A 14,568-nucleotide genomic window follows, 5' to 3' on the forward strand; every position below is an offset into this window, starting at 1 on the left:
TTTCGCTTTCACAACGAAACACACAGCGTCTTCACAACATGGCGGAGGCGGTGGCAGCAACAATAAAGTTACGCCTTCTTTCTTTGCGTGAACATTTGGGCGGTGTTATGCAAATCTTCCCACATCGTGACGTAGACATGTGGGGGCGTGTTTAAACGAGGCGTTTTAGGAGGGTGTGGACAAGTCTTACAGTTTTTTACAATCATTTTTGCACTAATAACAGAACCTTTATGTCATTACTCTAGACACATAATTCACAACCAATGATCAAAATGCACGTTTTTAAATGTGTTAAAAACACTTAACACTTTTTTCAAATGCTTGGATACAATACATATAAGCCAAAGATCATTTGTCCATTGAACTAAAATCACTTAACATCTTAACATCAAAGTATTACTATTTCAAAATGCAACTCACACAGTACATCTGAGTTGAGTGTCTATTCATTTCATTACAAAGATCTAACTATCAATTGATACAACTGCTCAAAATGATAAGTAACTGTTGCATTACTCTTGATGCATAGCTTTAATGGAAACTGATGAACAATATTCCATGTTTAGATCATGAAAGTTTCAGGACAGATCAATTGACACCAATTACCACAGAATATGACCCAGATGGACTACATTATCTATGGATGTCATATTTCATTCTTTATCAGATATGGTTTCTATGGTCCCATGTACCACTTTTACAGAACACATTTTCATATTCAACATTACTGTACACAAGATGTCAATTTTACGTAATTGCTTTTGTGGTTTTAATGAGTTAATGGCGACTCATTACTGCTGATTGATTTCACATATTTGTACGCATATATAAGTAAGATGAGTGGTAGCCTACTCAACGTAGTGAGGACATGGAGCCAGAAGTGGAAGGTAAAGATTACATGGTGGTCAAAGGAATAGAAGGGGACAAGCACCCCTTTTGAGAGGTGGCCGTGGGCCTCATCATAGAGGAGGGCTTAGGCCTCACCAGAGAGGTGCTCGTGGGCCTCGTTTGAGAGGTGTGGGTGAACGTGGTAGAGGACAAGACCACAGACCTAGACGCCGGCAGCAACAGCAAAGGGTGTCAAACGAAATCAGAGCTATAGTTGTAGATTATGTCATAAATCATGGCATGACAATGAGTGCAGCAGCTACAATGTTTCAACCAAATCTCAGAAGACCATCTGTGGCCTCAATCATCAGAACTTTCCGCAATGAGAACCGGTAAGTCTTCAGAATCCACTAAAGTTTAAGCTACTTGAAACTGTTACAGTAGATTAGTGTATACAGCATGGCAGTGTGTACCACAGAGTGTGATGTGATTTCTGTAAATGTGTTCTTACTGTGACTTTCTCCCTGCAGAATAGAGACTAGGCCAAATAGGGGAGAGGCAGAAGCAAAATTCTGACTGACCAACAAGAGCAGGCTGTGGTCAATTTGGTTTGGTCCAGAAATGATATTCGCCTTACAGAAATTCGGCAACACATCTTGGACAATGACGACATTTTCAGCAATGTGGAAGCCATAAGTTTGCCGACTATTGCACGGGTGCTGAAAAGACATCAGGTGTCTTTAAAACAACTACATCGTGTGCCTTTTGAAAGAAATACAGAGAGTGAAGCAACTGAGGACTGAGTATGTTCAGGTATGATCAATTTGCCTGTTTTTGGGGGAGAAAAAAATCCCCAAACATTCTTTATCATTGTAATCAGTAATTGTCTTGGTCTTTTTAGAGGGTGATGGAGCTGGATGCTAATGAAAACTATCACAAATTCATATTTTTGGATGAGGCAGGCTTTAACCTGGCCAAGACACCGAGGAGAGGTCGGAATTTAATTGGCCAGCAGGCAACCGTCCAAGTACCTGGACAACGTGGAGCCAATATCACCATGCAATGACGTCACAGCAGATCAGTGTCAGGCCTGGTTTCGCCATGCCAGAAGATTCTTTCCCAGGTGTTTAGCGAATGAGAACATCTATTGTGATGTAGATGAGAACCTGTGGCCAAATCCACAAGACCGGGTTGATGGAAACATAGATGCATAGTGCAGTGAGGAACACTTCAGTTTACAGTACTGTATTGTTTTTTTAATCACATTTTTTCCATTCATGTGTTTTCTGAAGTTGCAGCGCGTTGAGCTCTCTCGGCCACCGTACTATGCCTTTAAAAAGACAAAACTAAGAATAATGCTTTAATTGAGAACTTACCATTCAGGCAAGAAACTTTACGCAAACAGACGCACGCGCTATTATCATTTAGCAAGAGAGACACCGGTTTTAAGGTATTCACACTAACTATACATGTTACACTATAGTAGCCTAATACTGTTTGTATGTACTATATAACGGAATTGTTTTGCACACAATTTTAAACGTAAGTATACCTAATTAAAATAAACGATCTGGGGTGCATTTCCCAAAAGCATCGTTAGCTAACTATGGTCGTTAATTCCATTGAACTCTATTGGTAACGACGGAACTTGCGACCATAGTTCTGGTGATTTTCAACCAGTTTTAACCAGGGCGGCCTGTGGATGAATCTATATGTTACTGAATACAGACTGAATAGTGTTGGTTCATGATGTCATATGGATATTCACCCATCATTTCTTTCAAGGCAGAGTTGCTGCATCCATGGCAACACAAATTGTAATCCGAGCTCTCTGCCTGATTAACACTCAACTGAAGTCATTTACTGAACAAAAAACAAATAAGCGCCACTTCATGTCCTTTAACACTGAAATACATGTGTGTTACTATGGAAAACATTATATGAAGAAGTGAATTACTGTCTGTGAGAGGTGACAGCAGTGAGAATGCGTTGTGTTCAGTGTTTCAGGCTCTCAGATGTCGTTAATTACCATGGAAAACAAGGGCCATGATTATTTTAATAATTCAAAAAACATTCAACACTACAATGCCGAGAGGAAAATGTAATTGCTTAGATGTTGCTTTTTCAGAAAAATACAAATAGACACAAATTAATCTACTGTTGACAAAGTATAAGCAATATAAAGCATTAATGTGGAGATAGTTTGTTTTACCAAGATTGTGAAGAAATATCGAACTTTTGATATATTTAAATATCTACAAAATTGTTTCAAATATCTCTGTCTTGGATATTCACAAGTGCTATTGTTTTCTTTTTTTTCCAGAGTGACCATTAATTAATGCTTCCCTCTATTTAAAGTGTGAAAAGGTTCTACACTCTAAAAAATGCTGGGTTAAATACAACCCAGTGCTGGGTAAAATAGGGACAAACCCAGCAATTGGGTTGTTTTGACCGAGCTCTCTCGGCCACCGTACTATGCCTTTAAAAAGACAAAACTAAGAATAATGCTTTAATTGAGAACTTACCATTCAGGCAAGAAACTTTACGCAAACAGACGCACGCGCTATTATCATTTAGCAAGAGAGACACCGGTTTTAAGGTATTCACACTAACTATACATGTTACACTATAGTAGCCTAATACTGTTTGTATGTACTATATAACGGAATTGTTTTGCACACAATTTTAAACGTAAGTATACCTAATTAAAATAAACGATCTGGGGTGCATTTCCCAAAAGCATCGTTAGCTAACTATGGTCGTTAATTCCATTGAACTCTATTGGTAACGACGGAACTTGCGACCATAGTTGCTTTTGGGAAACACACCCCTGAAACAATTAGCCTACACTTCTAACAATTACATTTGCAGAAAACACATGAGTGATTCTAGAATTGCAGGTACATTCCAACAAACACAAAACGTTCCCATTTGGTTATTTTTTTGGGAACCAAATAAGAACGTTCTAGGAATGTTCCCTGCAGGTTATTTCTAGGTTGAATTTTATAACCTAAAGAGAACCTTCCCAGAACGTTCCCTGCAGGTTATTTTTAGGTTTTATTTTTATAACCTAAAGAGAACCTTCCCAGAACGTTCGCTGCAGGTTATTTTTAGGTTTTATTTTTATAACTTGGGATAATGTTCAGTTTTATCATGCTCAAATGGTCCAAGCATGGTTTCAGGCCCATCCACAATTTCTCACCCAATTTCTGTGGAGTTTTTCTCCACATGGAGGTGGAAGGTCTATGATAGGCACCCTCACGAACAAGTCACTCTTCTCCAGGCCATGGATGATGCATGCAATGACGTCACAGCAGATCAGTGTCAGGCCTGGTTTCGCCATGCCAGAAGATTCTTTCCCAGGTGTTTAGCGAATGAGAACATCTATTGTGATGTAGATGAGAACCTGTGGCCAAATCCACAAGACCGGGTTGATGGAAACATAGATGCATAGTGCAGTGAGGAACACTTCAGTTTACAGTACTGTATTTTTTTTTTAATCACATTTTTTCCATTGGAAAACCTATGTTGTGATTTTATTTCATCATTAAATTTCACATTACAGTAATTCAATGATACCACTGTGTCTGTACTATTCTCTCTAGTCTACAGTACAATGATGAAACCTGAGTCACATATTTTGTACAACTATATGTAATGATTGTACTAACAAATACACCGTGAAACTATGGGTATCTTGTGTGTGGGTGATCTAAAGTAATGTTCCTATGTTCCCGTTAATACAATTAACCAATTAATTTTGGTTAATTGTATTAAACGAGGGTTATTTTTGATCTAATGGAACCCCAAACAATTAAAAAACAAACATACAAAAATGTGTTCTCAGTTTTTTTTTTTCATAGATAAGTGAGATTTGAGTAATATTTTTTAACCCTTGAACTGAGAAATGTTCCTGGTTTCCATTTCAGAAATCTGGTCACTTTAGTTGACAGAGAATGCAAAGCTCTTCTAGCAATCAGGGATAAAACTCAAGAGCCATGCTTCTGAAAGACATTTCTGGATGTGGGCAGAAAGGACAATTGGCCCTGCTGTCACTGTACAACGTTTTGCAGCTCAGGTGTGTGGATTTCCTAGCGCTCTCTCTGTTCACATCTTGCTGAAATATGTTAATGATTTCTGTGACTGCTCTGGTAAGTGAGAGCAGAGGGTTTGCAGGGACTTGGGCGGCTCTGCATGCCGTCACGTACTCCAGACGGAGCTGCTTAACTGCGGTCTGGAACAGCACAGCGGAATGCCCTGGCCCTGGGAGAAGGGCTCTGCAGAGGGGAGGGGAGAAGGGCTCTGCAGAGGGGAGGGGAAAACCAGCTCTGCTCAGATGGTTTCGGCACCATGTAGGCAGAGTCTGAGCCCTGGAAGAGCCTCATTAGGCAGTCACCCCATAGGGTTTAAAAGGGTTTAAAGTCAACATGTATTTACTTTAATATACATTCTTAGTTATATTGTACATAACCCATCAGGGCACATTACTTAAAAAGAAAAAGAAATTCTGTTACGTAATTGTAATTTGTTGAAATGCTAATTACTTGCCCAGCCTGTGAAATGACATTCCTTTTTGGCTGACTTCACCTAGGACCACCAAATATGATGATAAATTTGTGAGGGAACCACTTCCTAAAATATAATGGCAACCAACTATCTTTCATGAATTAATACAACCTACTGTATATTAAAATAGCATGTTTTTCAAAGTTAAATGGACTTTTATATTGTCATTGTACTGAAGCCCCTTCCAAAAATATAAAGGTGTATTAGCATTTATGCATATTAAAATAGGTAAGTGTGATATAAAACAATTGTTTCCAAATTGTGGCTTTTTTTTAACATTATACAACCAAAAGAAGTGATTGATGTATTAAGTATATATATATATATATATAAGTGCTGTCAAGCGATTAATCGTATCCAAAAGTTTTTGTTTACATAAGTGTGTGTACTGTGTATATTTATTATGTATATCTAAATACACAAACACATGCACATATATATTTAAGAAAAATATATTATATTTGTATATTAAATATATTTATATATACATGTGAATATTTTCAAAATATATACTGTATGAGTGTGTCTTTATATAAATATACACACCACACACACACATATTACGTAAACAAAAACTTTTATTTTGGAAGCAATTCATCGCGATTACTCGTTTGACAGCACTAACGTAATGGCTGATGAAAATTCAGCTTTGCATCTCAGGAATAAATTGTTTTAAAGCAAAAAATAAAATAGAAAACTGTTGTTTTAAATTGTAATACGATTTCACAATATTACTATTTTTGATCAAACAAATGCAGCCTTGATGAGCAAAAGATACTTCTTTTATAAAAAATAAAAAAAATAATAATAATAATAATCTTGCTGATCCCAAACTTTTGAACAGCAGTATATCCAATCAACAACCCATGGATAGAACTAAGACTCTGCCCTACATTTTTTTATTATTGAAATGTGCATCACAATAGGGAGGATCTGTTGCTACTGCATATTTATCACAACTTAATTTTTTATTTTAATCAGCTTACTCATTTTTTTTTTTTACTGTTTTTACTTCCACAGACGCCCTTTGTGGATCCCAGTTTAAAAATACCCACTTTTAGGCTACTGTAGCAGTTAATGCATCCTCTCCAAAACCAAGGATGAACCCTGATGACCGTCATTCTCCACGTCAGAGGATGAAAAAGCCTCTTTGGAAGCAGTAGGTGCCATTTTTGTGTGTTCGGCACCAGCACATTTAATTTCAGTCATCCAGGATTAAACACAGTAGATTGCGCCACACACAGGCATAAGGCGACAAGACAAGACTTATTTTTAGAAAACAGTTTATTTTATCTTAAAATGTTTTTACACTCAGTATGACAATGTGCTTGCACAGTACTTACAGTGGAGTGGGGCGAGACTCCTATTTGTACATAAAAAAAAAAAAGATCCAAAGTCTTTCCACAGAAAGCAAAGGAAAAAGAAATGACAGCCCCACCTTTAAAACCCAACCCAACCCAACATACGGAGCTGTGGGAGAGTGCGGAATTCTGCCTGATGTAGGAACACCGAAATCACGCCAACGGGACAGAGGACTCGGATCTAGTCGTATCCTTCCAATCCCGTTTTACCAGTCTGGCATAATTAGACATATTTACACAAGACATTGTGGACCCCCACAGTCATTTTACAAAGTCTCTGCTAATGGTCTCAAAAACTAACTCTCAATATATTCACATATAAAGCAATATAATACATGTTTGGAAAGAGATTTAATGCAGGTTAATAAGGTGGGGTGAGTTGATTAATGGCCAGAGCTTATGGGATAGTAAACCTGATTAATCCTTACGTGACGGCCACAAAAAAAAAAAAGCTACAAACTGCCTGGAGGGCTTCACATTTGCCTTTGTGACATGAATAAAAATGTTAATGTAAAAACAGTGTGAAAGACCTTGATAAAATATCATTGCTACATAACCTTCCACCCAGTCGAGAGGAGAAACCAGACCAGGGCAAATGGGGTTAGATCACAGACCTGCACACTTCTATTTGAAAGTCTAAAATCCATAAAAACAATGCTGAGATGGGCGACCTATGTTCTGTGGGTATTTTATCTGAGATATAATCCTTAGCGTCTGTCTTTCTCCTTCATTCTTTCTCGACTACTATCAGTGAGGGATTGGACCTTTAGCAGAGCAGGCAAGCTAACAAAAGCCCTTGGTAACAACTACAGTAATGGAGTGGGGTGGCAAGGGAAAAGGATTTTTGCTTTAGAGATAATTGGAAAGAGTCTGAGTAGCACCCTTGGTTTGCGTCCTCCGCAATTCATACTGCAGCAGTTTATCTCATCATAAAAGCGTCCCCTGTGCGGGACAGCTCAGTCAACGCCCCCCTCCCAGAGCAGCATTTAGGACATGGTTAGAAGGTCAGTGGAACAAAACAACAGGACTCGAGCTTGAGCTGCCCTGTTCTGACGCACCAAAACTGTTCAGGCCAGAGGTGTTCGGTTGGAAAGAGCTGCCAGGAGGTTCCTGGGTTTGCTAGTTAGTCCAGCTCTATGTCTTCCTTGGGCCGGTACACAGCGCCAAACTTCTGCATGTACTTCTTGATGTACTCCTTGGTCTTGTGTTTGACGTTCTCATTGCATTCAAGGTCTTCGGGGTTCTTGCAAGACTTCAGTTCCTTGTTCATCACCCCATGAGTCAGCTGTGAACAGATAGACACACACACACATACCAAAGGTTTAGAGACGCAGCAACGACATCATAACGAAAGACTTCAGTGACCGCACTGTATTTCAAAAACAACGATTTCTCCATTTTAAAGGGATATAGACTAGTGTTATTTTCCTTAACGAAAACTATGACAAAAACTTTTGTTGACAAGCTTTTTTCCCCCATGACTAAAACAAGACGATGACAAGACGAGAATAAAGTCAATAAACGATAACTGTGACTATATCAACATTCAGTATCGTTGATGATAAAAGATGATACAAAAATGTATTTAAAAAAATAAAAACTATACCAAAATGTCATTTTTGTCAAAAAAATTTGACAAAATATTATTGCGGCCTGCTGTAATACTATGCCAGCTTGTGTGCGGTTGCCAGATATCAAGAGTTCAAATCCCCAAATCAGAGCTTATCTATTAAAAGGATACATTTTCTGCTCGTTGTTTTGCTTAATTTTTGCAATCTGGCAACCATGTGCACACGCTCGCTTTTCATTGCGGAAGCGCCTACGATGATCTGAAAACACCGACAAACAAGTAAGCTGAAGTTTAGCAATCTTCATGTGAGACGTTCGGCTTAAATGAAAGTGTCATTCAGGCAGTCTGTATTCTGTCACGAGATCTCGACTTGTTTGTTGTGACTTGTGGTTGCTGAATAAATGCACTTAAATAACTGCTGTTGTCTTAAAGTTTTCATTGACTAAAACTAGCCTGAACAAAAACAGGACAAGGTTGACTAAATATGACAACTAAAAAGTACATTTGACACAGGACTAAGACTAATTTAAAAGGCTAACCCCCGGTTTCATAGACGAGGCTTAAGCCTAGTCCCAGACTAAAATGTAAGTCTGAGCTCTTTCAACTGAAAGAAACTTGCACTGACTGATCTTAAAATATATCAGTGCCTTTGTTTTGTCTCAAGATGCACACCAGTAATGTTTTCTCTAAGGCACGTTTATAAAAATGACTTAAATGTCCTAATTGAACTATAATCCTGGCTTAGTCTAAGCCCCGTCTGTGAAACCAAGACTAAGACTAAATTAAAAATGGCTGACAAAATTAACACTAATACATATAATGTAAAGTGGATTGAACCAAGATCGATGGATTGACCCCATCCTATATTTTTTTTCTTTTCTTTTCGTTAATCCATTTCACCTGGATGTACATCACAATACGGAAGAAGAAAAGATCTGTCTCTGCTCCCGTTATATAGTTTTACAAGGGGGAAAAAGAAAAACTGCATGATCCAAAGATGTCTGTCTGGGTGCATATGGCTGGCCTTATCTATTTATCTGAGCATTCAACAAGATTACATAAAACATTAACACAAGAATGCTCTTTGTCCATTTTTTGTTACCTTTCTAGCGAGATGTTTGAAGTCTTCTGTGTTACTGATACGGCCCAGCATGCAGTCTGGCTTGCGGTACGGATTAAGGCATTGCACAATAAACTGTGACATCTGAAAAGATAACCAGGAGAAACTGTAAAGTTAGACGAGTCGGACACACATGAGCTACCGCTATAATTATTTGGTAAAAAACCCAAGAGAATCTAAAGCTCACCTCCTTGCGGAAGACTTCTTTGCTTTTTTTGGCCAGCTCACTGGACGTGTCTGCCTCGGCGGTCTTTGTAGAGAACTGTGCAAAGAGGACAAACAAAAAAGCAACACATGAAATTATATACTGAGAATACTGACAGTTTATTTGACGTATTACTCATGCAAGAGTATATAATCTAGACATTGTTTAAACATTCTTTTCCAAAACATACTTGGGAGTCTAAATTCTACAACAAATAACATTAAACACTGCAACTCCCAGAGTCCCCTTAGGCAGCCGATATGACATGAATGAGACTTTATGTTGAATCAATGCCAAGACTGTCAATACTCATTGTCACAAGGTCCCAGAAAGAAACCCAAAGGCCAAACCAGTGCACATCCGAGGAAATGCTAACATACTGACAACAGACAATAAAACCCTTTGGTAACAAAATCTGTTAAAAGCTTAATAGTTAAGATATTTTGAAGTCTAAAACGAAAAGGGCGATTGTTGAAAAGACCAAAGAGATTCTGCACAGTTCGACTTCCAAATGAGAAACCACATATAAATGAATACAGTTTCAACAGCTGGGTTTGATTAGCATCAAAGAGAGCCAGAGAAAACACCAGCAAAACCCTGAGAGAGAAAGAAAGAAAGGCGGAGTGGGTGATGGGGGAGGGAGGACAGCAGAGAACACAGATCAAGATGGTTATGACCTGTGAAATGACATGACTGTACAACAATGTTTATTGTGACTTGCTCTTGACTTCATGTTTCAGTTTGGATTGGCCTGATCAGACCTCTTATGTATTTGCATCATATGACACGTCTTAAAAGCCGATGCCTTTTAAACACTGAGGCAAATTTAAAGTGTTTTCCTCCAAACTCCAAATAGCTTTTCTCTATGTGGACGAGCACCAGCTGTGAACCATTCCATCGTAGATGGCTGGAACATCTTCAATTATCCAGAGAGGCTGGGACAGTCTCAGACCCTACATGTGTGTACCAAAGTGAACTTTAGAATAGGAGTTGTTAAAATGATCAGTGCTTTGATACTTATTCAATACTAAATCAATCAAAAACATAAAAATACCTTTTTTTTCACATTATTTGGTACTTAATATGGTACCAACACTGTCTGAAAGGCTGCTTCAAACGCTCACACATGTGTATGTTCATATGCTGCAAAGGTCACTTGTGCCCTGTGGTAATTTTGCTGCATGCAAGAATGGTTAAATGCATGTCTTGGTCAAAATATCCGTCTTGGTAAGGTATTAATGTAAATACAGCTGGGTTTTGGAATAGGAAAGTAAACAGGAATGTGTCTATAACAGCAATATTGTTAAAAAAAAAAAACGATCCCACCTATCCCCCTAAAAAAACCCATTGCTTTTTTTTAATCTAATTTATTTCTTTGTTTCTTACTACTGACAGTTTGTTTTCTTTATTTGGCATTTTTATATGATTAGAATTAATATTATTTAAAATTAAGAAGAGCATTCATTCCACACATTAGTATTATTTAACACTGTGAACTGCAGGGGGAAAAGGGAGTGATATTTCATATCTTAAAAACATTCAGTAATCCTTTTGTGTGACCTTTATTGTTACTGTACCTTTAAGATATTTATATTCAAATGATCGCTGTTCTTAAAGGGATAGTTCACCCAAAAATGAAAATTCTGTCATTATTCACCCTCATGTTGTTCCAAACCCTTAAGACCTTCATTCATCTTCGGAACACAAATTAAGATATTTTTGATGAAATCCAAAAGATTTCTGACCCTGCACAGGCAGCAAGCAACTACCATGTTCAAGGCCCAGAAAGGTAGTAAGGACATTGTTAAAATAGTCCATGTGACATCAGTGGTTCAACCTTTATTTTATGAAACAACGAGAATATTTTTTTGCGCAAAGAAAACAAAAATAACGACTTTATTCAACAATTTCGTCTCTCTTCCATGTCAGTCTTTGACGCGCATTCACAAGAGTATCCCGGCGCATGCGTGTGATGCTACTGACGCAGGAGCCGGCATTCTGGTGTAGAACCCGGATGCGCTGCGCCTTGTTTTCAAGCTGAGCAATGCACACGGAGACTGACATGGAAGAGAAGAAATTGTTGAATAAAGTCATTATTTTTGTTTTCTATGCGCACAAACACTATTCTCATAGCTTTCGGATTTCATCTAAAATATCTTAATTTGTGTTCCGAAGATGAACGAAGGTCTTACGGGAGTAATTAATGACAGAATTGTCATTTTTGGGTGAACTATCACTTTAACTTCTTTGCATTTAAAATGAGGATTACAAATGTCCCAAAATTTAATCGCGGGCAGGCATACGTTAATATGATTAAGGTGGTGCCATCAACATGGTGACAATTTCTGAACTACACATTTTTTCGTTGATTTTCATAAATGGGCTGGGTGGACCAGGGTTGAAGCTGTGTTTTATTTAAGAAGTACTTCTACAGTACTTCAAAGTTAAGGTTGATGAAAATCCTATGATATTGACCTAAGCATAAGGAATTGTTTAATACCTTTGAAGGATTTTCATCATATGTGGGCGTCCCGAGGTCCATCTCAGCCTCGTGTTCTACACTGGCTTCATCTGTAGTCCCATCCCAGCTGGGAGGATCCCACTGTGTTTGCCTGAAAGAGAAATTGCATTTCATCATGTACTAATAGTGAAGCCATTACAATAGGACAAAGACAGACGTGGTCTGGCGGCAATGTCTTAACTCATTAGATCAATCCATGCTGATGTCATCAAGCTTAATTGATTAAAATAAGGTTTAATTCTGCCACCCCAGATTGATATACAGATTGCTTATATAATAAGGACCATTCATACCTGGTGATGATGTGGTAGTAATAGATTCTGCCCTCTGGGTCTCGCGCCACTTTCCAACTGGGAGGCAGGATAATGGTTTTAGGTTTGGGAGGGGAAGGGGGCGGTAGATCAATGATGCTGTTGGGTACGATCATTTCCTGTGGTGAATCACAGTTCAGGAGAGGTTAGTCAGCATGTTTAGGGTTACTGGAACCCTGTTGTCTATAAAATTCGAATTACAAGCAGTCTAGCAAGAACTTGATACTACAGTATAGGCCATGTGACCATATTAACTATGCCAATTAATAACATATAGTTGCTGCATCAGATTTATGTGCATCACGCTGAAAGTGCACCAAACCTGAAACAGTTTACAACCTTATTAAATTTTGTTTCTGTCTTTCTACTAGGTTTGTGCATGAGTAAAGGCCCAATCACACCAATGCATGATAAGTGAGGTTGTGTGAGCAGTTATGTCATCTGCCACTTTAAATGCCTGCACTCTTTAAAACAGGATGAATTCTGATTGGCTGTTTATGTTTTTATCATTCATAAGCTGGAAAAAAATAAATAAATCACCTGATAGTGATTCCAAAGCTATCGTGTCATTATCATTATAGATGTGGTGTGGACTCTGCTATTCTTTTCAATTTAGAATGATTTTTAAAACAATATCTTTATCGTTATAATTATCGTGTGTTGGTGCAAACAGGCCTAATTTTTAAAATCTTTTCATTGATTGATTCATTCTTCAACAGAAATGCACAGCTTGTGAAAGTCAGCTTATTTTGTTTTTGGTGGGGGGAAAACATTTCATATACACTTTTTTTTTTTTTTTATAAATTAAATTTAACTAATTGATTATGTGTATGTATACACTATTCAACTATAACATTACTTAAAAATTCAAATTCTAAGTCCCAGCATTTCTTTATGAACAATTACAGAGACAAAGGAATGCTTAAAAAAAATAAAGATGGTGAGCGAGAGAGAGTAACAGCACCCTCATCTGGTGAAAGGCCTGAGTTGCATACCTGTTGAACTGTCTGAGATGTGACGATGGTGGTGACCGTGCCTCCCTGCTGCACAACCACACCCTGCTGATGACCCGTGTACACCTGCTGCCCATGTAGGTAACTGGCAGTTGGCTCAGTGTATGTCTGCACACAAATACAAGCGTAATGCTTAGCAGCCATCATTATACAACATTAGTATGAAGTGTTCACTCAAAAAAACCACCACACTGAATACATTAGGAGGTTATGCACTGAGCGATCATTGGGTGAAGATGCTGCTTGAGAGTCAGATACACTAGTGTGTGACAGCTATTACATTCATATCTCACAGCACTAGTCACATTTGTGAAAACTGTTCTCATTAAGTTTTCTTTCCAGTAAAGCCAATGTTTTGAGATCTTTTAGGATATTACTGTGCCTGGTTTGTAAACCAGCATGTTTAAGGTCACAATGAAGCAGACATAGCAACATATCTTTTCTTCTGTTTTTAGATGCATATGTGAGTGGACTATTAAAAACAACAACAACAAAAAAACAACAAAGTATGTAGCATGGGAACTTAAAGGGGTCATATGATGCGATTTCAAGTTTTCCTTTCTCTTTGGAGTGTTACAAGCTCTTGGTGCATAAAGAAGATCTGTAAAGTTGCAAAGACTAAAGTCTCAAATCCAAAGAGATATTCTTTATAAAAGTTAAGAGTCAACCAGACGGCTCGTTCTAACACGCCCCCCACATGTCTACATCACTATGTGGAAATATTAGCATAATGCGCCTAAATGTGCACGCAAAGAAAGAAGGCGTGGTTTCAGGAACAGCAGTCCTGTTGATGCAGCCATGTCAGGGAGACGCTGTGTTTCAGTGCGAAAGCAGAAACACTTTTTTTGGCCTTCCGGAAGTAGATGCAATTAGGAATCATTGGTTAAGATTTATTTACAACAGAACAGCACAACCCAGATGTTCGAATTTGTGCAACGCATTTTATGGACAACAGTTTTTTGAACCTAGAAGAGTACAAAGCTGGCTGCTCACAAAGGTTATTTCTAAAAAAAAAAAAAAAGGGTAAATTCCGACTTTGCTATGACAATCTGGCACTTCTGAATCAGCGACTG

At 38.1% G+C, this 14,568-nt stretch overlaps 1 protein-coding gene across 1 annotated transcript in view; it reads right to left on the reverse strand.

Moving 5' to 3' along the window:
* Positions 1-7,600: 7,600 nt before the first annotated feature.
* The window catches only part of LOC107743179 (histone-lysine N-methyltransferase SETD2-like), a 29,269-nt gene continuing 22,301 nt past the window's right edge, over positions 7,601-14,568 (reverse strand). Inside the window, exons 17-22 of the mRNA XM_016556311.1 lie at positions 13,478-13,603; positions 12,465-12,601; positions 12,151-12,262; positions 9,633-9,707; positions 9,428-9,529; positions 7,601-8,040 (exon numbers count right to left, since the gene is read on the reverse strand). Of these exons, the coding sequence (XP_016411797.1) occupies positions 7,879-8,040; positions 9,428-9,529; positions 9,633-9,707; positions 12,151-12,262; positions 12,465-12,601; positions 13,478-13,603 (714 nt within the window). The 3' untranslated portion in view covers positions 7,601-7,878. The remainder of the gene's footprint in view (positions 8,041-9,427; positions 9,530-9,632; positions 9,708-12,150; positions 12,263-12,464; positions 12,602-13,477; positions 13,604-14,568) is intronic.

The sequence above is a fragment of the Sinocyclocheilus rhinocerous genome, unplaced genomic scaffold, assembly GCF_001515625.1.
Source record: "Sinocyclocheilus rhinocerous isolate Xijiao unplaced genomic scaffold, SAMN03320098_v1.1 scaffold946, whole genome shotgun sequence".
Classification (NCBI taxonomy): Eukaryota; Metazoa; Chordata; class Actinopteri; order Cypriniformes; family Cyprinidae; genus Sinocyclocheilus; species Sinocyclocheilus rhinocerous.